The 24658-nt window shown below is 40.7% G+C and overlaps 2 protein-coding genes across 2 annotated transcripts in view; one reads left to right on the plus strand and one right to left on the minus strand.

Annotated features, from left to right (window-relative positions):
* Positions 1-1756: 1756 nt before the first annotated feature.
* LOC115587496 (MORN repeat-containing protein 4-like) overlaps positions 1757-24658 on the plus strand; it is a 118716-nt gene continuing 95814 nt past the window's right edge. The window contains exons 1-4 of the transcript XR_003985066.1: positions 1757-1795; positions 1883-2124; positions 5399-5538; positions 7104-7197. The gene's annotated coding sequence lies outside the window, so the exon portion shown is untranslated. The remainder of the gene's footprint in view (positions 1796-1882; positions 2125-5398; positions 5539-7103; positions 7198-24658) is intronic.
* The window catches only part of lcor (ligand dependent nuclear receptor corepressor), a 90010-nt gene continuing 73543 nt past the window's right edge, over positions 8192-24658 (minus strand). Inside the window, exon 7 of the mRNA XM_030426899.1 lies at positions 8192-23143. Within this exon, the coding sequence (XP_030282759.1) occupies positions 21997-23143 (1147 nt within the window). The 3' untranslated portion in view covers positions 8192-21996. The remainder of the gene's footprint in view (positions 23144-24658) is intronic.

Consider the following 24658-nt stretch of genomic DNA (forward strand, 5'->3'; position numbering starts at 1 on the left):
AAAAAGATGGGGGAAGGGGTTTGAGAGCGCCGGAGGCAAACGGAATATTTCAGGCCGTTGCCAAAACTACCAAGGTGACCTGGGAGGAGTTCCTGATAGAGACGAACGACAGAAAGAAAGAGAAATGATAAAAAAAAAGGTTGCCATCAGTCCCCCATAGAACAGTGTTTCAATCACTTTCAATTAGGTTTGACCTTGTTGAACATTTGCTCTCCTTTCAGTGTCAAATGAAGTTGTGATTGTGAGGTTTTCATTCCGTTCCCTGAGTACGGCGCCTTTTATTTTGTGTCATGGCCACATCGCCGAGGAGCTGAGGACGTCCAATCAGACGGGTCGGGGGCGGAGGTCGCTGGTTCAGCTTCACGAACGCTGCAAGACTGAAGCTGTTGTGCTGTGAGAGTGAGAGGATCATGTAATTTGTGGATCAAGGGAGTCTTTTCTTTCCAACTCCTGTCTTCTGTCTTATGTCTTGTTTTCAAGTGTTTTGCTGTGAAGCACGTTATGATCTCTGGTGTAGAAACATGCTGTGCAAATGAATAAAGACATTCTGCGATGTACTTCTTGAGTCGGATTTTTACAGAGTTTAAAAGCCTGCAGCTGAAGAAGCCTCTGGGATGAGAGGAGAAACGTCTTCAACAAATTGAGCTTCGTGCGATACAGCAACGCCCGGAAGACTGAGAACCGTCATCAGCATGATGTTTAAAGGAGCACTCTGTAGTTTTTAAATTTTGATCTGGAGAGGAAGATCTCGTTTTCATGACTAAATAAACTGAACAAACACAATTTCATGCCGTCTCACTTTGGTTATATGAGAGGGACCCTGAGTTTGTATTATTACCTTGTTAATATTGTAAATATTAATATTCTGGGTTAGGATTTCTTCTCCAAAAACTACATATTGCACCTTTTAAATCAGACTTCCCATTTGGGAAAAAAGTTATTAGAGATGTTAACTAAGGAATAAAAATGTCACAATTGTGAGTTTTATCTTCTCATTGATCTATTAATCAATAACATCGACTGGGTGTCCTGCTTTTCCTTGTTTTTTTTTCATGATTAATTATTTAGATTAATTCATGCTGAGGAAGAGACGACGTGGGAGCTCAGCAGGAAGAGAAAATAGGAGACTTGCTGTAAATGACCCCGTATGATTACAAATAACAGCAACAAAATCCTAACATCGAGGATACGAGTTCATTTGATTCTTGTTTGTTTAATCTGTAAACTGGGACTTTTAGTGATTAACACAAATCAAAACACCGCCTTGCAACCTTTTCTTTCAGCCAAATAGCTAAAGCTCAAATCTCCAAGCTTATAATTTACACGCCTGTCAGCTAAAGAATAACAAACACGTAGCATTTGATCAGAACAAATACGTATTAAAAAGAACAAGAATTCCTATTTCCAAATAAATATTAGCCACTTTAATTACCTATAAATTGCATTTCTTCCCTCAGGCTGGATGTTTGTGAGTTTTTGTGTGATTTTTAACTGTTAGTCGGATTAATAAGACTTAATTTATGATGTCACGGCGCCTGTGTGCTCCAGAATAAATCCACACGCTCAGCAGGAGATAAATGCTAAAGAGGCTGATTGTGTTTAGATTTAAATATCTAATTATAATAGATTAATATTTGCATAAGAACACAACTCACAGTAGGTCTGTTGTGTTGTTTTGTGTTGCTGTTACCACCCACTGCCGCACGGTGTCGCTGCTGCGCGCGCACCCGCAGAATAGAACGCAGAGCCGCTTCCAGTTGTTCCGACAGTTAAACATGGCGGGCTAAGACAAACGGTCAGTTGGAGGGAGGAAAAGCGGCGGTTTGACATTTTTACAGCGAGAAAGAAAGAAAATTAATCATCAGACAATCTCGAATAACAGGTGAGGACGGCGGAGATGGTGACTGTGAGCTGAGGTTGATGCTAACCGGCTAACGACAGAGGGAAGCTACCGACAAGCAAACGTTAGCTTAACCGTTTAGCTTACCCGAACTGAGCTGCTAACGGTCGCTGCAGGAGTCCGAACACCAGCCTGGACTGAGACTTCATCATTTTGGCAGTTCAATCAAGTCTGGATTTGGATTTTTCTTCAGGAGGGAGACGAACAATCATGTTTTAATTAAGGTAAGAGAGTCATCTGTGCTACTGCTGGATTAATGTAATGAGCTGTGGGTGTGACAGTCTGGTTAGCTACTGGTTAGCAACTAGCCAGGTAGCTTCAGGGCTTCTCAGTTTGGATGTGAGTGCTGCTTAACAGTCAATATTTAACCAGTGATTTACTCAAGTAAATGGTAAAGTTACTGTACTTTAGTATGACCATTTTTAAATTTGTACATTTTATAGCAATAACTCTAGTCACTGGTTACTCTTGAGTTTAGGTGCACCAAAGCCAAATGAGTGCATGTTCAAATGAATGTATTATGTTGACAATCAGATGAATTAAAAAACCTCTGATTCCAGTAATCAGAAGAATGCTGAACATCAAGTCTGATAATACAGCTCGAGCTGAATATAGGTGTAGTTTACTTTTACTTGTATTTTTGATACTTAATGACTCAAGTTCTATTTATACAGTGACTTTCTTTCACCAACTTTTATATCTTTACTATCTTTGGTACTTTTGGGCGCTCTATATGACAACGCTGCATTTAACTGTGAATCAGATACATTTTTTTATAAAGCCTAAAATCACTATCACAATGTCCTCAGTGGGCTTTAGATTCTGAACAGTGACCGATCGGATGTTGCTGAATGACCCCTCTACTGACATACAGTCAGAGTTAACTTAGTTGGAAACACATGTGCATCTTTTACTATTTCTGATGATTGGTATCAGCAGTTTTTCTGCCAGATTGCCAGTAAAATAATAGAAATGTGCTACGTTGTGGCTCTGATGCAATATCCTCTCACAAGTCTCGTCCACAACAGCAACTGATTGCTAACACTGGTATTATGAAAAAACTATATCAGTCAACCCCCTCCTTTAAACAATTAACTGATAATTATAATGTTCTCGTTCACCTGCTAATTGATTTATGTCATATCGCCACTGAACTCCATTGAACATTTCTGTGCATCGGCAGCTGGAGCAATGTATTAATAATTCAAGTCCTGTATGTGGGTGAAGGGTGAAAAAACAAGTTTGTTTGAGCAGTACCTTTCTGAGTTATGGGTTAATAAATACAGCTTCAGGTGAGCAATAAAAGAACATTTAAAAGTAAAGTCAGACTTGTATGTAATAATAAAAAAAAAAAGTAGGTTAACAGTGGAGTGAGTCACGGCGGCTCACCCTCCACTGCTGCATCGGTTTCTGTATCGGAGCTTGTTAGCAGCCGCCGTCCTCGGTGTGTAGCAGCTAAACGCAGCTCAGACAGGCCTGGGGAGACGACCGCATGGGGCTGGCACTGAGTCTTAATTGAATGGAGCTGATGCCGTTCTATTAATCAGTAATGGGGAGCCTTGCTGGGCCCAGCCACCACACACCGCAGCGGGAGGGGTTTCTGATGGGGCCTCTGACATTTTCACAGCAGTCAGTATGTATTTGAAAAACAAGAGAGCGAGGAGGGAGTTGTGTTCGTGTCTCCAGAGTAAAGGTTGGAATGAAGAGAATACTTTACATAAAATGCTTCTACTTGTACCTTTCTCCAGCACACATTTCTGCCTCGCACTGTGCTGCGGGACACAATGCGAGCCATTAAAGCTATTTATCACAAGGTTGCTGCTTCTGAACGTCTGCTCCATCGCCTCGCACTGGAAAGAATGGCAGCAGCAGGCAGTTAATGGCTGGTGTGAATGCTGGAAAATGAAAAAGTGGAAAAGTAATTGTTTAACTAAGTATCAAACAAAAATACTACATTGGTTCTAGCAGTTTAATTATTGTTGTTTTAATATACATTGGTGTTAATTAAATATGTTAAATATTATATAAAGAATAAATATAATATTAAATATTTCAAACTGATGACAAACCAACCTAAAGACAGAACCATTGGCTCCGGTGAACATTTTTCTGACATTTCAGTGTCTTATTAATGTCAGTAAATTTAAAGAAATCAGGAGGTGAATCAATAATGCCACCACTTGTGAATCTGTGAAACATTAGCAGACAGCAGAGTAAATTAATGAAGCACAAACCTTTTGAGGAGAGCAATTTTTTTTTTTCAGCTGCTTTACCAGAAGTCTACCATCCACCCGTTCCAGATTAACCTCATTATCACTAGATTATTTTGTCTGCCACCAGGACAAGGAAGGTTAACTGGCAATCCATTTCTATTATAGACTAAGTGATTGAGCAAACTCTAGTTCCACCTGTGTTGTTGTTATTTGTGACCGTGAGAAACAACAGTTGCCACTTTAACTTTCCAAATTCTTTAGTAATCTCCTCATGAAGTCGGTTTCACCTGCATCTTGCATTCTGTATTTCACTGTTAGAAAAAGAGGAGCTTTAATATTATTTCTTTAAAACACAACTTTGGCTGTTTGTGTTTCTCGGCGCCTCTGTTAAATGTTTTGTCATCTATAATCAAAGGTTTTAGTCTGATGTGAAGCAAAGTACCACCAGACAAAATGACTGTGATATGACTTCAGACTGAGTTTTGACCAAACATTTGACCATGTAAGAAGTTGTCCCAATCAGATTCAAAAAGGCAGTTTTAGTGATAAAAGAAAACAGATCTATGTTATCACATAAAGTCTGTGGTCCTATACATACTTTGTTTTTTTGGCAGTGGGTCGTCTGGAAAAGAAAACTTTTAAAAACAATTAAAATTAGACAATGGCTAGTTGACTATTAATGTGAAAAATAATGTCAATTCAGTTGGGCTGCCTTTGTTATAATCTTCAGGATATAAGTTGAAACCAAATCCTTTCAATGTAAAATTTGAAACCCGCCGTGACACTTTCTATCTGCATACTGGAGGCGCAGAGTACAATGACCCCGGCTGCACGTTTGGAATTTTTATTCAGATTTGCCCCTAATTTCCATTTCTTCTCCACAATTTGAAACACCCAATTCCCTGTGCACTGCAAAATGGACCAAAAGTGAATGCATACTGCAAACACACACACGTATAGACGCTGGGGTGAAAAGCTATTTCAATATGTGTGTTTAATAAAGAAAAGACTTGATGAAAAAAAAATGAGGTCAGACCTCCTGAAGAGAGCGCAACATCCAAATATTCAACATCTCGGTAGTCAAATTCAGTCAGACAGACTATAAGCGGCCATATATGTGCAAATGAGCAAAGTATGAAACCACACACACATGCATATGGTATCTAAAGAGGGAGTCCTCTCAGAGCCTTAGGCACAGTATGAGAAATAAATATTTGATAGGAGGATGACCTACTTCCTGTTCCCTGAAAAGTTATTTGTCTTTTTCTGCCTCCATCCACCGCAGAGGCCTCTTTCCTCAGGCCCTGCAGCAGAGCGAGAGAGGGAGAGAGAGACACTTAGGTGGAAAGAAAAGACGAGAGAGAGCGAGGAGGAGGAGGTGGAGGAGATGCAGGGAGACAAAAGAGTTGGCGAGCAGAGTGAGAGGTGATCTGGAGAGAGAATAGATGTTGGATTGAGTTTTAGTCCCTCAGAGGCAGAGACGGTCCGCCGGTAGAGGAGATCTCATCGGTTGAATTAAACCTTTCGGCACCAGGGGCGACTCGCTGAACAACACCGATGTGAAGACGAGTGACACAAGTAAACAGTAAACTTGTGACCTCCACGAATTATATTGAGATTTGTAGTGTGGCAACAGCTGATATCATTACCTGCTCCGCATTGCTGATACCAATAAGATAACGGGTAATTTCAAATTTCACAAGTTCCCAACCTGTAGTTTGTGCACACCTGAGCCCTCGCCTTCCACCGGTAGCTGATGGCAGCTGTTCTGGACAATGTTCGTGCTTTTCACCGCTTCAGCAGCGTCCCAGAAGCAGCTCACTGCTCTGCTCCGTAGAGAATATGCTCAGAGGCTATTTTTGATGCAGGTGGATGGCAGCCGCATCAGATCGAGCCAGACAGGAAGTCAGACAGACAGCAAAACCCCCTGTAAGCGGGTCCTTTAGTTTCAATTTCAAAACTAACGTTAGCTAGTCACAACCTTTGGACTGTCACGTTAAATCCAACCTGAGTCCTAATCTATCTATCTATCTATCTATCTATCTATCTATCTATCTATCTCTTTTACTGAGGCCAACAAAAAACAACAACTGTAATATGGAGAGCTGAAGCTGCTGTTCAGCTACTCATCATTGCTCATTCTGTATTTTCCCGGAGTAAGATTTTCTTGGAATGATCTTGAAAAAACCAACACATTTTAGCTTTTCTGAATGTCCATTTATAGAAACTACATTATGTGGCTAGCTAATGGAACACACGTTGTCTTGGTGCATCTCAGTGCACATCTGTAGCAGAGCTTTTCAGAAAATATGTCTAATGTACAGCACAGAGAATGAGAAGCTGTCGAGTGCTTAATGCTGGCATTAGAGGTCTGTTCAGACTCAGTCTGTTTACATGTCATATTGTTCATATAGCTCCTGTTCACATCTTAAAGAATTTTAGACTAAAATGTATTTTGAGTGGGCACTTGTTTCTTTTTGGTCCCACTTGAATTGTGCCATGAATCACACGTGATGTTTGTTAATTTAAAAGATCATTTTTAGACTTTATTATCAGTCTAATCAAATATAAAAAATCATAAGAAACACATAACAGTAAGTGTACACAACCAACTTAAATATTGTAGAGCTGCTCTTGTATATTAGAAGCTCGTAGAACTTACCAACTCTCCTTTCATGTAACTGCAGTAAGAGCAGATTTATTGTGATGATCATCTTTTGTTCATACCTTTTCTGTGCCGAGGGTGGTAGCCATGTTGGTGTTGGGGACGTTTGTTGTGTAACAGAAACTATTTTTTAATGTATTATTTATTATACTTTATTTACAAGAAACAGAGCCTTTCTTGAGACTCACTCATTGTTCACTGACACACATTTCTTCTGAAATAATGTCCCATACTGAAAGAAGATTTGAAAGATTCTTTGTTGCTAGAATCGTTCAGCTAATTCCATGTAGTGGCACTATGTAATACAGTCTTTCCTTGAATGCAGCATTTTTGGCTGCAAGGACTTTCAGGAGATGAGGGTCCCAACTCTCCAGGGCCTTTAGTGCTAACCCAGTGCAGCATACCAACAGCTCTGTCAGGTATGGGTAATTACTGCAGCTTAAGTTTGATGGCTCTAGGTCGAAAGTTCATAGCGGAACAAAAACTTCATAAAATATAAAGGATGTTATAGAATTAATAACCCAACAGTGTTTGAAATACGCCCTGTAGACCACTTGCAGTATTAAAATACTGCTTTTGTGTTAATGCATCAATAATTTAACACCTAGTAGGTTCCATGCATTAGGACCAAGGGCTTTAGCTTGTATTCCCATGTGTTTACTGGTGACTTTAGTGCTAAGTTACTGTGGATGTGAACATAACAATTAATAGATGGGTCTAGGGGACTTTCTGTGCTGTTAAAATCCTTTTGCCATGTATCAGAGATTTTCCGGTTCATTACATTTATTGGGTCTGTCATGGGGAAGGGATGGGAAATGAAACAGGTTTCTAAATTGTCCAATCCACCAGAGTCGTATGCCTCTGAGCATATCAATTGTTTTATTGATGCTAGCATTTTCAGACAGTTGTGTATTGCAAAACGAATTGGATTGATTTGAATAACCTAATTGATTCCCAACCCTGTATTCCACTTTCATGTAAATTGACATTGATAGAACTTCTAAAATGGCTAGAAGGGGATCAAGGTCAAAAGATCACAGAATGGTAACATGTACAATCTCAGAAGAAGTTTGTCTCATTCACTTGTGATTCAGAAGGTGAAAGCATATCAAGATGATTTTACTGATATAGTGTCCTGCTGTAGTGATACCTCTCATAACAATCGCGCCTCTGAGGCGGATGCTGTCTTTACCTCCTGGTTGTTCCGTTAGAGTACTTAACCTTTGGGGACCTCTTACTTTATCCTGGCTGTTAACCCAGGGAGTGGAAGGGTCGGAGGTCAACCATGTGCCTTCAGTCAGGAATGGAGGAGTAGATGAATGTCTATCTCAAAGGAGAAACTCGCATACCTGTATTTTTTTACATCCTGAAAATGGTAACACCAGTTAGATATCGACACAAATGAGACAGACATTTTATTTTCACAACAAAATTTATTAGAAGAATAGTGGTTTTGAAAAGAAGGTTCTAGCATCCAGTGAATACTACCTTACACAACATTACAGCTGAAATGTGTGGCAAAAATGGCAATTTTTCTTTTTTACCAAATTGAATATAACATAACCAGTAAAGTATTTTACACATGCACAAAGACAGATCTAATCAGCATCGCCTGACGTTCAATGCAAAATGAAGTTTAAAAAAAGGACTCTAGGAAATAAAATCATCAACTTTCATCTTTTTGTCAAAAAAAAAAATCACAGACATTATGAGACAATTTATTATTCATTAGCCCAATCAGATAAATCAGATTTCGCATTCAAAACAGGGAGAAAAAGAGAAAACAAAATAGTGCAGTCAATCAAACTAAAACCAATTATTGTGATCCTTGTTAAGTGCTCATTTACACGGACATCGATAATATAAGCCTAGAAGAATAAAAGTCCAACTCACAAGGTACAAAATAAGAACAAAAACCAAAAAAATATTGTACATAAATAAAACTACAATATGAGAAAAATATTTTTTAAATTATACAATTTTTTGTCAAACTGTAAACAGTAGATATTGAAAAAATGAGGTCCATTGGGGTATTTGGAGAACCTGTGTGTAAGTGTATGTGTGTGGGTGTCTGTGTGTATACATCTGTGTGTGTGTTTGTTTATGTGTTTGTGAGAGGTACAGTCCAGGTGGGACCAAATTGTGAAAGGGGGCTTGAGCATCCTGAGCATCGGTACAGTGCCCCCTCGGGCCCGCTGGACTGAAGGAATGAGGTATATCGTCAAACCCAAAAGCAAAATCTCAGCGGAAAAGAGGAAAAAGCCCAGCAGGCCCTCTAGCGGGGCATCCAGCCACCCGTTAAGAACCGAGGTGAGATTACGAAAACGTTAGAAACCTCAGCAGGACAGAAATCGAGACTGAAGAAAAGGAGAGGTTTGTTGTTCTATCCAAACTAGAGTCCAAACCCCTGGACAACACTTCCTGCGTCTACCCAAATATCATAAGCCGTTTCCAACCCAATCTGAGCTATCTCTATCACAACAAAATCAGTTTACTACCAAAACCAACATCAGGAATGTAGAAGGTAATCTTAAGAGATCTTACAACATAAAATACAACTTACTTTTTTCAGAGCCTTTACACAGTTCTCACCAAATGTCACCGATTTGATTGTTGTAAGAGGTAAAAAAATTTCGGCAAAATTTGAAATACACTCCTGTCCCTCTAAACCATGTTAAGAAATATCTGCTTTTGCATGACTAGTTCTGAGTGAAACGCAGACTCTGAAGTCTACAGGAGACTTTCAAAATCCAACCTGTGTGTAGCAACACAAACACTTAGCGACATACAGCAGAGGTTTCAGCTAATCACAGCAGAGAAGAGTGGCTGTCTAAAAAGTACAAATGACAACAATTTCACTAAAAACTGCAAGACTTTTTTGTTTCTCGCCTTGTTCCTTCACAGCTCTACAGTTCTGTAGGTTAGGTAACACAGCGCCCAGCTGAGCTCCGCCATTTTCCTGGTTTCACTTGCGGTGAGAGAGGCTTACTTAGTTTTCCCTGAAGCTTAAGAAGAACTAAAGGCAGATCTGTCACATTCCTCTGTTGTGTGTAACGCCATTGGTGGCGGAGAGAAAAACGTTGTCAAGTGAGCAATTCAACAGGACCGAACATGAGGTACTGTAACTGCAGCGTCCTGTGGTTTTTAAACCAACATCCTGTATGAAGGGTAGTGGAGGCTATTAAAAAGCCAAATCACTGTTTTGTGCACTTATATGAAACGGTCTTTTTAGAGGTTTGCTCGGTGTAAGTCATCGTTACGATGGTGATTTGTAGCCACACAATACCAGAAGGATACGTCGATGCTTGGCACAGAATAAAAGCCTCGGCACCTGACGCAAGTCAGAGAGAACAGAGTGCAAACAAATACACAGCAGTCCTGAACTGAGAAGAAGATTGACATTCATAAGATACTAAAGATAGAATAGAGACAACTTAATGACAGAAAAAGAAAAGTAATTCCATGAGTAGAGCACAAATTAACAAAACTCTGAGGGTGCGAAAAACTGCTTCTGATCATTTAAGAGTTTGGCGCTATTTTTTGTCTTCATAGGAACAGGCTATCGAAAATAAACTAAAGTCAAGGTGGATCACTGCTAGGCCTCGGTGTAGATTAAGTACCTGAATAAGAGTGAGCGCAGTGTTGGGGTCCCTGAGGGTGTCTGGGTAATGTAATTTGGGTCTGTAAGGCGCCCAGAGAGGGGCATCTTTTCCTACAGACAACCAGGATACGTTCAGAGATGCAATTCTTCAAACTTGTACACTGTTCCTTTAGGTTAATGTAAGAGCACAGGTAGATTAATGTTCCTTAAAAAAACAGCTCTGAGGCTAAAATCTGTTTTGAAGAACAACTGAGGAAAATAAAAAAAGAGCCAGCTTTTCACATTATTTCTTACACAGCCACACAGATTCACACTCATACACACTTTTTTTTGTTACTTTACACAAGGAAAAAAATGATTGCAAAAGAGCTTTAGCCAAAAACCACTACGAAAGCTGTTGCAGTGACAAACAGACACCTTAGGTGCTCCTTCTCAGGAAAGGGATTTTTTCTTAGGGGCAATATTTCATATTCAAAACATCAGAATCTGTCCTGCGGACAACATCCAAAAAAGCGCTTTTGGATTAACCAGCCTCTTCGAACAAAAGGACTGATACAGGGGTATGTACACCAGCATGCAAAAATATCGAGAGGGTCAACGTTCACGAAACCGTACGTCGCTCCCAGCGAAGCTTAAGGGAGATGCGTTTTCTAACGACTTCACTGTCTGTTGGGTTCTGTAGAGAACCTGAACAGGATCCTCAACGCCCCACCCGCCACTTCCTTCATTTTAAACAGTCTTTACTTTTCTAGACATAAAAACACACAAACCGTTCCTTCTCAGTGCCTTCAATATACAGTTCCTCCTCACCTGTGAAAAAGACAGGTGAGGGTTGATGGGTAAAGCAGTTCTATATACAACTGTCTTGAAGACATCCCACCCCCTGCAACCCTGCAGCCCTCCCCTCCCCCAAAGTGGCGCCTACGTCCAAGTCATCTTCATAAATATACCGTCTTTACAGTGTTGGCTTCAGAAAAAACCCCTACCGCCCGTCCCCCCCGTTTTCACATAATCAGGCTTGAAAAGACTACAACTACACTAGATCCTAGTTCCACTACTTTTTCTGTTAACAAAAAGCTCAAGTCGCCCTGCCCCTTCGCCCTATGCTACATCATGGGGAATAACAAGCAAGAACAAAGTAAGAAAACGAACACCAAAAGCAACAAAGTGGGAGTGATTTCACCTAACATACTGCACTGGACTTCTGTATTGTTTCCCTGAATCATTAATGGAAAAGGCTCATCCTCTTCCTTTTCAAGATAAAAGTTTATGACATTAGAGATTTGTATATACATATGCATTTGTGTTTATGTATGTGTGGGGCTTGTATAGGTATATCTATGTGCACATATAGAGTATTTCTTATTCTTAAATATGTATAGTTAAATTAGAGGTTAGTTGTGTTTGCGTTTTTTTTTTTTTACATTCAGTTTTTAACAACGATAAAGAGTAGATAAGTAGATAAAGAGGTATGCAAAAGGAACAACATTGGGAGTGTGTGGCTTCAAGTGTTCCACGTATTGGCCTTCATCCTTTCAGCAAAACCCACATTTAAAATCAAAAGACGGCAGGATTTTTTTTGTTAAGCTGAAATCCCACCTTTGCAGGGTTTTAAGACTATCGACTGTCAAATGGTCTCGAAAACAACCTCCTTTTCGTCTTTAACTGAGGAACGCAAGGTGGGCTGCAAAGTCTGAGACCAAGAATGTCCACAAATCTAAAGTCAGAAGACATACAAGGATGTGAAACCAAAGGAGTATAAAAAGCTATGGAACCTCCACTGGGCGCTACACACTGCATGGCAGAAGAAGCAAGAGGGGAAATGGAAACAAAGACAAAGGACAGCAGATGAAAGTGCCCAGGAGACGAGTGTTGATGGACAGAATCTGACAATATGTGGAGGTTGTCAAGGTTACATGGATTTCTTTTCTGAGGTATTCTGTGTTGTAAGTTTTTTTTTTTCTTCTTCTTCTTTACATTTTTGCACACCAAGAAAACACCAAGATGGAAAACATTATCAAAGACTAAAAGAAGGAACAAACACTCAACGTTACTTTCCCGAACGCAGATTCAGTCAAAGCGCTCGGTTTTTCTTTCCGTTCTTGTTTTCTACGAACAGCTTTCCTTTATTTTGACATTCGGGAAGGCAACAGTCCAAGTCTTGTAAGTAAGATCGTCAGAGGACAAACGAGGTGGACCATTAAGTCAGCTCCATATGAGCCTCCCCTGCTAAGAGTTATTCATATTTACAATCCTTGCTGTTCATAAAGCACTGAAAAAGTATTTGGCTGAAAATAATGTACAGAATCAGTCAAAAGTAATAATAATAAGAAGAAAAGGCTTTTCTAAGACCCTTTTTAGTGATGATGCTCTGGCTCTCATGAATCAACTCCAGCCAGATGAGTTTGAGGGTTTCCACAAGAGTTTCTGAATAGTTTCTGTTCTGGCAGTGGGAATCATCTGCATGACATTTAATCTTCTGTACTGCCAAACTTCCTGGCTGAGGACTGAACTCCGATATCCGCTCACCAAGTGCCGGCCTGTCTGACCCGACTATCGATCGCGCCCATGAACCAGTGTTGAGCTCTTTTATGAGTACACTGGCCGGTGTGGTTATCTGCATGTAGTGTAGACTTCACAACTAATAGGTAACAGGGAAAGGTAAGGTTCAAACGCAGAAAACGTCATAATTTCAAAGACGGCAAAAAGAAGCAACAAGAGGATCACAGCATTGCACTGGCAATTTAAACAAAACAACCTTGCTCGTTAGCTGATTTTTTTTCTTCTCGTTTTTTCATTTTTAAACACAGAAACTAAAAATCAAGCCTGAGCCCGAAACATCCAAAACCAGAGATCAGAGACATCATACAACATTTCCGGTCTAACCTTTAAAACATTGAGTCTCTGTTGTGGAGAGAGTTAATGAAATTTTCATTAAAGGCTGAAATATTAACCGACTTCCAAACATACTGTTTGTGTGTGATGTACGTTGTGTTTTTATTTCCCTAAATATTGCAGAGGTTAATGACCACCCTTGTTGCTAAAAGAACTACAAGCCCTGTTTTAAAAACTCTAAATATGCAAGTTCCTCACCAGAGGAGAGCGTGGCAAAGCCTCTGTGAAAAGATGAAAGAGAAAAAAAAAGAAAGGCTGAGGTAAGATTATTTTCAGTGGCCTCTGAGCCGTGGAGACAATCCCAAGAGGCAGCGGTGAGGTTTATGAAAAGGCCTGATGAGAGGTGAAGGACCTGGGACTGCCATGGAACAGCCCATCTCTCCTGGGATAAACAAGGGTCTGTCAGCCCCTCGGCACTCACACTCTACTGGCCAAGGATGCTGAAGGGATGACAAATAGTTAGCGGGCGAAGGTGAAGGGAAGGGGATGGAAAGGGTTTATGACTTTTCATCAAAGAAAGTGACAATAAAATCGAACATTTACAGGGGTGTCCAAGAGAATGCGTGGCCCTAACCGACCACCTATGGCAGTGCAGCAGCGTCACGGTGCGTCTCCAGAAACTGCACACTCTTTGAGTGACAGGGACAATCAAGATCTGACACATTTCCCAGAGCGGAAAACGACAACAGGAGATCATCACAGTCGGCAAACAACCAGAGGATGCAGTGTCTACAGGGTCTGCCAGTGGGAGAGAACATCCAGCTAATTCTTTGCAGCATTTAACTTTCATTAAAAATCCCCAAAAAGAGGACATGAGTAGAGAATAACAGATATTCTGTTGGAAATATTTGTTCGCCAGTGTTGGACAAAGAGTTTGTATCATCGTCTCTTCTGTCAAAGCATTTGTTTTGAAAATGCAGCCAAGCCAGATGAATCAACATGAGAAGCAGCATCTTCGTGTTGCGTCGGGGATTTTTTTGCCACCACTTATGCAAAGAAGTGCAAGAAATAAACTGGATTTGAGTTCAGAGCAACAGAGACCAGCTGGTCCATGTAGGTGGCTCTAAAGGGCCAGACACACCTCCTCATGGGAACAATGCTGCAAGATTGTCATGGCAACACACAAGGGCGCCTCATGAAATGCACTCTATCACTGAGCATTTTGACCAGATTCCCTTCACACAGTTCTAGTTTTTATTTTTCTAATTCTCCTTTTCATCCTGCACATCAGGTTCTGATATTTTGGCCCTAATAATCCCCTCCCCGCTCTAAGTGGAGTTTCAGATAAACCGTGGCGCCTGTTAATGATAGGCAACGTTTGTTTGTGAAGTGAATTTCAGCATCGTTCCATTAAAAGCCTGTTGTTTAACTGTGGCGTGGGGGTGGGGATGGCGACCTTCAGCGGCCTTTATTCTTCTGTACTTCACTTATATTTCATCCTTGCACTCCCATCCACCTCCTCAGACCTCCATGTCTATCTGACAGTCTGTCTGTCTGCCATCTGTAGGGAGGCTTTCTGACAAGGCGGAGGGGTGAGACGCATGCCAGCATCGCGGGCTCGTCGGAGGCGAGAACAGCCAGTGTGAGAAAATGTCTGCCTGCGAGCCTTTCACAGTGCAACATAATAACGGGGGGGGGGGGGGAATTTTGCTTTGAGAGGAGAGTGCTGTTCTTGAAGTGACCGCTCTGTGATTTCACATGGGTGGTTAGATTATACATGATTAGTAAACCAACCCTTGGCAAACAGATTTGAGATTATGATTAGAGTCTTCAAAAGGCACTCCTGAGTCCACTGATTGAAGAACAACACACATATAATCACAAGTTTAGTATGGTATTTATATGTGTAGTTCATTATTGAGCCGGGGTAGGAAAATAGAAATCAACAGCTTATGTTGATAATATCAAAAAGGAAACTAGAAACTATATTACATACTGTGCTGAAGAGGAATTCAAGGTACGGTTTTCAAAATCCTAATTAGCAAGACACACTCTGCATGCTCTCATTTTACCATTCAGATTTTTATATTTGGAGTCCAATTTCTAGACTCTGGGTCCAAAAGTAGCATTCTTAACAAATATTCTCCTGATAAATAACTCACTGCCAAATTTCTTGTCTAGTTAATTACAATGGAAGGGAGTGAAGGTGTCTGTTGTGTTGATTGCTGCGCATCAGCATCATTCCAGAGGCGTGTCTGGCCTTTAAGATCTGTACTCAGCTCTGCTTTCAAAGCCAGACTGCTACTGGGAGACTACTTGTCACATCTTCACAAATGCTTTGACATTTACAACACTTGGCATCGCACTCCCCGATGGAGGAGATGCACATTTTAACAGATCTGTTGGCGTCACTTTGACAAATGTCTGGTGGGGGGGAATGACTGCATGGCGAAGCTTATAACACATAAGGAGAATTGTAACTGTCAGTCCAATGCGCTGATTATTATTTTTTAAAAATGAACTCAAAGTAGGATGGATCTTGTTACAAGAGAGGCAGTCGTCTTGGATGTCAAAAGAAAAAATCCACCCTAGAACACACCAGGCAGTTTCTCAGATGGAGGATATAAGCCTAGTGCTGGACTGTTGACTGAAAACACTGTGGACTGGAAACCTGACCTTTTTAAATACGAAGTTACTGGTGATATTTTAACATTTCTGCACCTGTTTTGTTAAGCTTGTTGTGTTGTTTGTGTCTTTGGGTCACAGCAACCAGCAAAGGCTGTCACCAGACATGAAACAGGAGCATTGCTTGCTTTTTCTAAACTGGAAAATGTTTTTATCCTGTGTTTGGAATGTAACATCTCATTCTGCAAACCAAAAACTCTCCAAACTAGAAAAGAAAAACACGTCTCTTTAAACAGACTTTGTAAATATGAATTCAACAACGTACTGTGAAAAGGACATACTACTGCCTTCACAGTAAACTGTAAAACTGCGGGCAGTCACTGACAGAGACTGCAGGAATGAACAGATCATCACAGACTGGTCGTATACAGTGGAACAACTTAAGGGGGGATTTGTACTTTAACAAGACTGGTGGATAGATGTTTGGTTGGTTTTTTAAAGGAAGAAACGCAGTCTTTGTTGAAAGCAAGAAACAAAACAAAGTAATTTTCACAGAGGCAGTGCCAGCAGTGTCCCAGTGTGCCAGATCAAAATCAGCCAGCAGGGCTGATGTTCTGCATGCTGCAGACGAAACACACCCACCTGCTTCTAAAAGAGAAACGACTCCCTGCTTCATAATTATACATATAAACCGCCCACACAAAGTGTGGCTACCTGATGAGGAGGGAGAGTATACAGTATGTTTCTGTAGGTGCGTCATGCCTCTATATATGTGTGTGCGTTCTGCATGTGCTAGAGAGAATACAGCATTGTATTCACAGAAACCTGGCTTCTGGCTTTTACAGAATTTCTTTTCTTTTTTTATAAGAAAACAAAGACAGGAAAGAAGACGTCCTCAGAAAAACAACAGTAGGAACGACGACAACAAGAAACGACAAGTATTCAAAAACTGCTTCCGTCGGTTACATCTAAAAATCTGGAAACGTGCCGCACTAAAAATCCTGATTCTTCTTTGTGTGTATGTTTCTAATGTACAATCAGCTGCTTTGAAGTGGTCGGACCTGAGGTATAAATGACAACCAGATATGCAGCGTGACACAGAAAGAAACATAAGAATCCTCTCTGCAGAGAGGACCATGGCAATCATGTACATTATGGGTCTTTCTTTCCTGGCAGCCTGCCTCATCACACACCATCCTGAAACAAAATGGCATGCCATGTGGCGTCTACTTAGTGAGGTTACAATAGTTGCTGTTTGACATTTTTCTCTTCTTTTATCATGTATTTGACAGTCTTTCACTCAGAAGAAATAAAATTAAGTTAACAAAAAAAGTGAAAAACAAAAGAGAAATCAATTGGTTTACCTGAAAATGAAAAAACAGTAAAATAAATACATATATTCATAAGTATATAGCTTTTTTTTTATCATATAAAGGTACATTTTCCTGTGTGTGGGGTGTTTTTTGGAATGCAGTGTAAAAGATTTTGGAAAGGAAATGTATCTTTTTACAAGACAGCAGATAAAGGAAGGTTAACTTGTCCACCTGTCCCCCAATCTCCCCTCTGGGTCTCTGATTTCTCTGGGTGTGAGAAATAAAAAGAAAATGCACAAAAAAAAGAAAAGAAAGTCCACTGTCAAGTTTCAACATGGAGTTACGTTACACCTAAAAACAAACAACTAACCAAAAAAAGAAAGAAAGGAAAAACCCTCAGTGAACAAAAACACCTTGTTCTTTCTCAGACCAGGGTGGGACCGACCTGATTTATCGCCTCCAGGGAGAAATCAGAAGACTGAATCCTAAAATGTTTTTACGTTCAGAGGATGAAATGAGAGGTTTATAGCCCTCCCATTCCAAACCCATCCAGTAATAAGATCAGGAATATCTGTGCAATCCCTGTGGGTCGTTTCTTTTTCTCAGTATGTTGCTCATTATATAGGTCTATAAGGTTCTGTTGTTGCAAAAAAAAAAAAAATACCTGAAAAGAGGTAGGGTGGCAAATATTGGTCAGTCAGACACTTGAAGCGTCTCCCTCCCCCCTTTGCAAGTGGGAGGCGAAACAAAGAAAAGAAAAACGAACAGATAATAAAAGAAGAGAAACAGCGGAGGATACTATATTTCCCAGAGTATCGGCTATCCCTTCGCCAGGCTCCCAGATAAGGTATACATAAAAGTACGAGGCACGGAAAGGAGTCATTATTCTGAGATTGAGGTATATCACTTGGTCTCTGCCGACCAAGACGACATATATTTTATATACTGTATATATAAGTCTTTAAATTACATCTAGTACAGGTAGTTAAGTCTGTGCCATTTTCCGACTGACAAATATTGCTGCCCATCCCATTGGCTCGATCCTGAGACATTTACAGTACTGAAGGCTACTGTTGCACACCCGCGTCAGAAAACGACTGCGTTTCCTATGCAAGCAGCGTAAAGTGAAAGTAAAAAGCAAAATAATAAAAACAACAGTCTGTTAAAAATGAACTGACAGTGCCATCTTTTTTTGCAGATCACTGTTCTGGATTTGTAAGTTATGAGATATTCAGTTCACTACATTCATTATGTATTTGTTTATATATAGGTCTGTAAATAGATATATACTGTTCTCTTAAGTATATCATCTAGTATGAGGTTTCTTTAAAAACAGCAGTGAGACTCAGTTGCAAGAAGGAGGACTTTTTCGGACAGGGGGAGCCGTTAACCACATGACTACCAACAAGAAAAAAACCAAACAAGAAAATCAAATGAAATGAAATAAATATGCCTTAAATGGCATGCACCTCAGTAGATAAGATAAGGCTGAAAATGGGACTGAAAATAGTAATTAATCGTGCTTTTTAGAAAGAAATAGGACATTTATAGAGCCGAATGTACAAAGAAAACATTTGTTAGGGACTTAGTGTAAGTTATACCCAGATAGTTTGACCGTCAAGGAATTACTTTTATCAGGAATTCAAAGTGCTGTTGAAGTTTATCCATGCAAACCTGTGCATTAAGTGCGAATTACACTGTTTCTACACAAATCCATGCTTTACATGCATTACATGAAACAGGCAAACAGTTGGAGTGCCATGACTCTGTTTTGTTCTGCTTTTAGAGGGAGGGTGCACACTGTCAAAGTCGTGCTTTGTTAAACTGTATTCACAGCTGGCTAAGTGAGCAGCCGTCGTGCCTTTTATCAGAGGCGAGTACATTAGAAGTGCTTTGCTATCGACACTGGGGCTTCGATCTTGTTTTAACTATCAGATCGGTGCATTGTCCTTCGCTCAGTCCAAACCCGACGCACACAACAACCTTTTAGACACCTCAAATGCTCAGCATTGTCAAAGTGTTGGACGCATTTCATGCATGACGACCCTGGAAATATACTGTTGTTCCAGGGGTATTTTCTAGAGCTTTTCCCATTGACCATGCAAACCTGCCCATCAAGCCAAGGGAGCTACAAAGCTTAAGGTGGATAACCAATAACCACTGAGGGTAAAATTAAGATTGTATGCAACAGGTAGTCAATCACTCTAATTATAATTAGATTGTAATCAATTTATAACTTTGAATGAGTTTGAGCGTCTCTGGCTCAGGATTGATTAAATTAAAATCCTCTTATTACAACATATTGAGTTGGCCTGAACCCAAAATCAGCCAAAAAAAGTGGTGCATGCCATTTTAAAAGAATAATCAAAGAAAAAAAAAATCAAATAAATAAAACGTACAATACATTTCAAAAGGAGTGAATCATCATTGTTTCATCTGAACATAGAGGTACAATTCTCATGTTTAAAATCTCAAAGACTGGGTGAGCACCAGGCAGTGTTGGGAGCGACGAGCAACATTTACCACAGAGCAAAAGAACATGACAAACAAAAAGCTTTTGTCATCTCCTCCGGTGTTTTCCTGATGGAAAATACCACAAGAGCATTTTTTTTTCCTTCCACCTGTGTCCTCTGAGGGATATTCTTTCCCCGCCTGGTAAAACATGATGATGGATTTTCAATCCCTGGTGCTTCAGCGGCAAGGGGAGGGAATACAACGACACTACACAAAACTAAACTTGTTCAAGCTGTCTACCATTTTTTTTTTCATGTTTTTTTTTCTTTTTTTCAATGGTGGAGGTAATCGAGAGGGGGGGAAAAAAAGAGTAGTTTGGGTCCAAGCTGCAGCTTTCTGAAAGTCTTCACACACTAAAGCTTTTTTCCTCCATCTCTCCGTCCTCCTCATCGCTCCCTGCTCCATATCCCCCAGAGAAGAGCTACACTACATGCATAACCTCAAACAGCTTTTCTTTCTCTCTTGTTTTTTCCTTATAGTTTTGAAAAGTGCTATTTCAGAAGTTAAGCGCCATGAGTTCGATCCCCAAACCCAGCATCAGTGTTTTTTCTGTTCTTTATCTTGATTCATTAGCAGGTCTTTCTGCTATTGCTGCCATATTTACTCACATGGCCCCTCCTGCAGACAAAGCATAGTGAGAGGCGTGTCTTGTCCCCCTGTCTTGTCTACTATAGGTCCAACAGGAAGTGACCATATTTGAAACCCACATCATCTGTCTCAGTTACCCTGAGTTAAAATGAGGAGAAAAGAAATCTTCTAGAATCATGGATTGGCTTTTACATCATCAGTCATAATAATTTATAATATATTAAATCTGCCTTTCCCTCGCCTCTATCAACTACCCCTCCCCACTGCATATCGCCCACCCACCATCCCAAAATGAACACCCCGCTATAAATGCACAACTGCCTTTAAAACTGCCTTTAAAGTTTGAGGGAGAAGAATGTCTTTTAAAACTCAGCTTAGTCGCTTCTGCTTAGTTTGATTAGAAAAGGATAAAAACATCAGCAATGTATTGTTGTTAGCTAAGACGAGCTAAAACGCATTTGCTAAGGCTAGCTGAAGCCTTATAGAGGAGCTAAATAATCAGCATGATAGCAGCAGAGTTTCACATTCTGATCCTAAAAGGCTTTCATCCATTAAAAGATCTCCATGAGGGGATGAGTCCACCATCGCTGGTCACCATTTGGAGGACGACCTGAAGGCGGCTTTGGCATTCCAGGATCAGCAGTGAGACACTGATGGAGGCCCATGAGGTAGCATTCCGCCTTAAAAACAGCTGATCCATTATCAGATTACCCCTCAACTTGTCCCTTGGCAAAAAAAGAGGGTTTTTTAGAGCTTCCCGGGATCTGATTATGGATCAGCGGATGCAGGCGATGTGCACCTCTGACCCGTTGTGAGGTTGCAACTGGGCTTCAGAGACAGACCATAATAAGTGCATGATGCAAGGGCAACAATGCCGAGGTAACCTGGTCTGTAAGCGCCAGACCCAAAGTGTAGTGCAAAAGAAAGCAAAACAAATCAAATGAAAAGATAAAGATAGAGGAAAAGATGTCAATTATAGAAGTCAGTAGTGTCCACGAAACTCACAAACATGCATCCCTGAATGACTTGTGTGTCTTTTCTCATTCAAAAAGGACGGGTTAATGTTGCTTTCGTCCACACAGAGATTAGCAGAATATCTTAAGGAGGAAAGAAAAGGTTTGCAGTTAAAGCGTCATGGCTACCTGGCAATACGAGAATGGGCTTTGATTTAGAACCCTGGTGAGGAATATCAGTGGTATGATAAAACCTTACAGTTGGCTTCGAATGTAATAGACAGTTCACTTACCAATTTTCAGCTAGTACTCCATGAGAGAGGGTAGCAATAAAGGGACTAATCTGTCAGTTTTTTTTAAGGAGTTAATTTTCAACTTTCCCCTCATTGTTTCCCAAATTGGAATGGTCCAAAAGTCCAAACTGCTTTTATAAGCAGCAACGTTTCAGTGTATCAAGTTCAGAAAAGAGGGGGATTGGGTTTTTGGGCTGAGGATTATCAGCATGCTTGTGGAAATTTCATTAATTGTCATTTAACCAATGTCTTTAGCTGCATTTGTTAAGCCCCTGGATATAAAAGCTAAACAAATGCTTATACAGCACCGCTCAAGCGATACTTGTTAAAAACCATCCGATTAGTTGTTTATCTCCAGTTTGTTTTAAGAATCCTCCTCATATTATCCCTGCATTTGTGCTCACCCAGATACTGCAAAGTAAATTGGCACAAATAAAGCCCCATCCGTTTTCAAATTACTTAAGTCATTTGACTGAGGTTTACATGTGTAAGTCGTTTAGTCGATTGGTTTGAAATTGTCATCAATCTCTTCTTTTACATTGTCCTTGAGCTCAGCAGCTGCCAGCGGCTGGCCGTTATCTCGAGGAGTTGCAGTGGGCGTGTTCTCCGACTCGGCGGGAAAATCCTGGCCTCCTGCTTCCATCTTCATCATCAACTTGACCTTCTTCTTTGGGGGGTTCTTCAGGGTTCCCAAACGCTCCTTGACCTTGTACTCCAAGGTGCTGTGTGGGATCCCATACATGTTCTGAGCCTTGGACACGCTCATCTTCCCGCTCATCACTACAGCTATGGCCTCCTCCAGGATCTCACTGTTGTACTGGCGATAACGGCCTCTCTTCTTCCGCGGCTGCTTAGAGTTTGGGTCCCCTTCCACATCGGAGGTGGAGTACGCCGGCCCGGAACTTGAGTGGTCCAAGTCGGAACTCCAGTAGTCAGCGGCCCCATCTAACAGGCTTCCAAGGCTTCCTCCACGGCGGTTCTGCTTAGGCAGGATGGCTCTCAGCTTCCGGCTCAGGTTGCTATCCCCATGGCCACCACCCCCAACCCCCATGGCACCAAAGCCATACAACTCAGAGGCATGGGAGTCCCAGGAGAGATCCATGCCCCGAACTTGTGGGATTTTTAGGTCGACAGGAGGTGAATGGCCCTGGTCTCTCTTGCCATCGTTATGGTGGTGTTGAGCCTTGGAGACCTGATTGTGGTGATGGTGGAGGGAACTCTTAAAGGAGAAGGCTCCATGGTGGTTGTGGTGGTGATTCTCCAGGAATGTTGGCAGGTCTTTGAGGTCGCTGAGAGCCCCGCTCAGAGCTCCACTGGCCTGCTTTAGCTTCAGCAAGCTTTCAAGGTGGGCCTTGCTTCCCCAAAAAGAGGAGGAGCCCTTCTGGCCAAGCAAGGAGTGGGACTGGCCATGACTGAGCAAGCCGACTGACTCTAGATTAGCCAATGAAAGAGCAGCAGGCTGGCTCAGGAGGCGGTGCTTCTGGCTGAGGAGCTCTTCCTTGATACGCAACGAGCGGGCCAGTGGAGGCTTGAAGGAGTTGGAGTTGACGTAGCTCTCCCTCAGCCCATCCTGCAAGCTTCTCTGCAGCAGGCCATCCTCCTCATCCACCTCTGGCGGGCTCTGATCCACTTTAAGGGAACATCTGGATGGAGAGTATAAGAGGACAATTTAGGAACAATGTTGTTTAAATTATTCTTCGCCTTGTGTGTCAGTTCAACCAAATGACAAGATAAATCAGACTCATTGTCAACAGCTTTCAATGTCTTACGTAAATATGTCTTATTTACATACAGTATTTTGTGACTTAGATTGACATATTGCTATATAATGAGGCTGACGCGTTCCTGCTTCGAAAAACAAAGCGATTCGCAGTAATGTCTTGCACATCATTCCTTCTTTTTATACAAGCAGAACATTAGTAGGCTAACAAGTTGTTTTTCCAAACCCCTCTATTATTTAACAGCAGCTAGTTGTTAGTAGTGACTCTGTAATTGCATTCAAACAGAGGCAGCAAAATGATGCAAGTCATTATGTTTTAATCTTTGATCTCATTAAATATCAACAGACACTCTCTATGCAACTTAAACTTTTAAAATGTATAATTCACATTGCGTCAGAAAGGATCTAATCGTTATCGCCACAGCTCTTTTATAAATTATCGTTTTGTCTCTGCATTGGCACCCTTGGGTTCACTTGGGTTCAAGTTCATACCGACTTCTGTTTACTAATTTTTTCAGTGCCATGTGACACGAATAACATTGTGACTATTCAGATGTTTGGGGTGACGAGATAAGTTTCTTTATTGTATAAATCAAATAAAATGTACGGTAAATAAAAGTAATGTTTGCTAAGTAATTAAAACATGAAACAGTTACAGACTAGAAACGAAGCTTGAGAGCAAGAACGCAACAACAAAAGCAATCATAATGTTTTTCTCCCACTTTGACTTCAAATTTAGACTATAATTGCCATAATAGACCATGCTTTTTTTGTTTTAGTTTTGTTATGAAATAATGAATAATTTCCCTTTTCAGGACCTTTAAAAATAAACAATCCAAGATGGCAACATCTTGATTGAACATTCTAAAAGGTGGACGCTGCTGTTAACCTGTCCCATGTGTTTCTTCTGTCTTGTTGTTTATCTTTGCTTCCATCTTAGATAGGGACGCATAAATGGATGTTTTTCAGTGTAGGAAAGGCTAAGATGTAGTGAGCCAAGATGGTTTATTTAATCATTTTGTACCTCTTGTTGTGTTCTTCTTGAAAAATAAAAACTACATCAATGACGACATGTGTGAGTCATGTCTACATTGCGTGGCTCTACAGAGGAGCAGCAGTTTGGTCCATGAGGGTGACAACATCATGTTTGTTGTTCTTCTTCTCTGTTTTTATTGGCTGCTCATGAAATAAATGTAAAGGTGTTAATGTAAAACAAAGGTGCATACCACCGCCTACTGTGTGAAGATACTGCATTTGTAAAGGCAACCATAAATTTGGCTTTTTTATTATTATCGGCTAGATTTGCGGGTTATAATTTCTTTACCTTCCGATGACGGACAATTTAATATTATCTATCTATATCTATATATCTATATATATATATATACTGTTCAATATTTCAAATTAGATCGAAGAAAAGGTCTCTGCTGCTGTAACA

Source organism: Sparus aurata, chromosome 1 (assembly GCF_900880675.1).
Source record: "Sparus aurata chromosome 1, fSpaAur1.1, whole genome shotgun sequence".
NCBI lineage: Eukaryota > Metazoa > Chordata > Actinopteri > Spariformes > Sparidae > Sparus > Sparus aurata.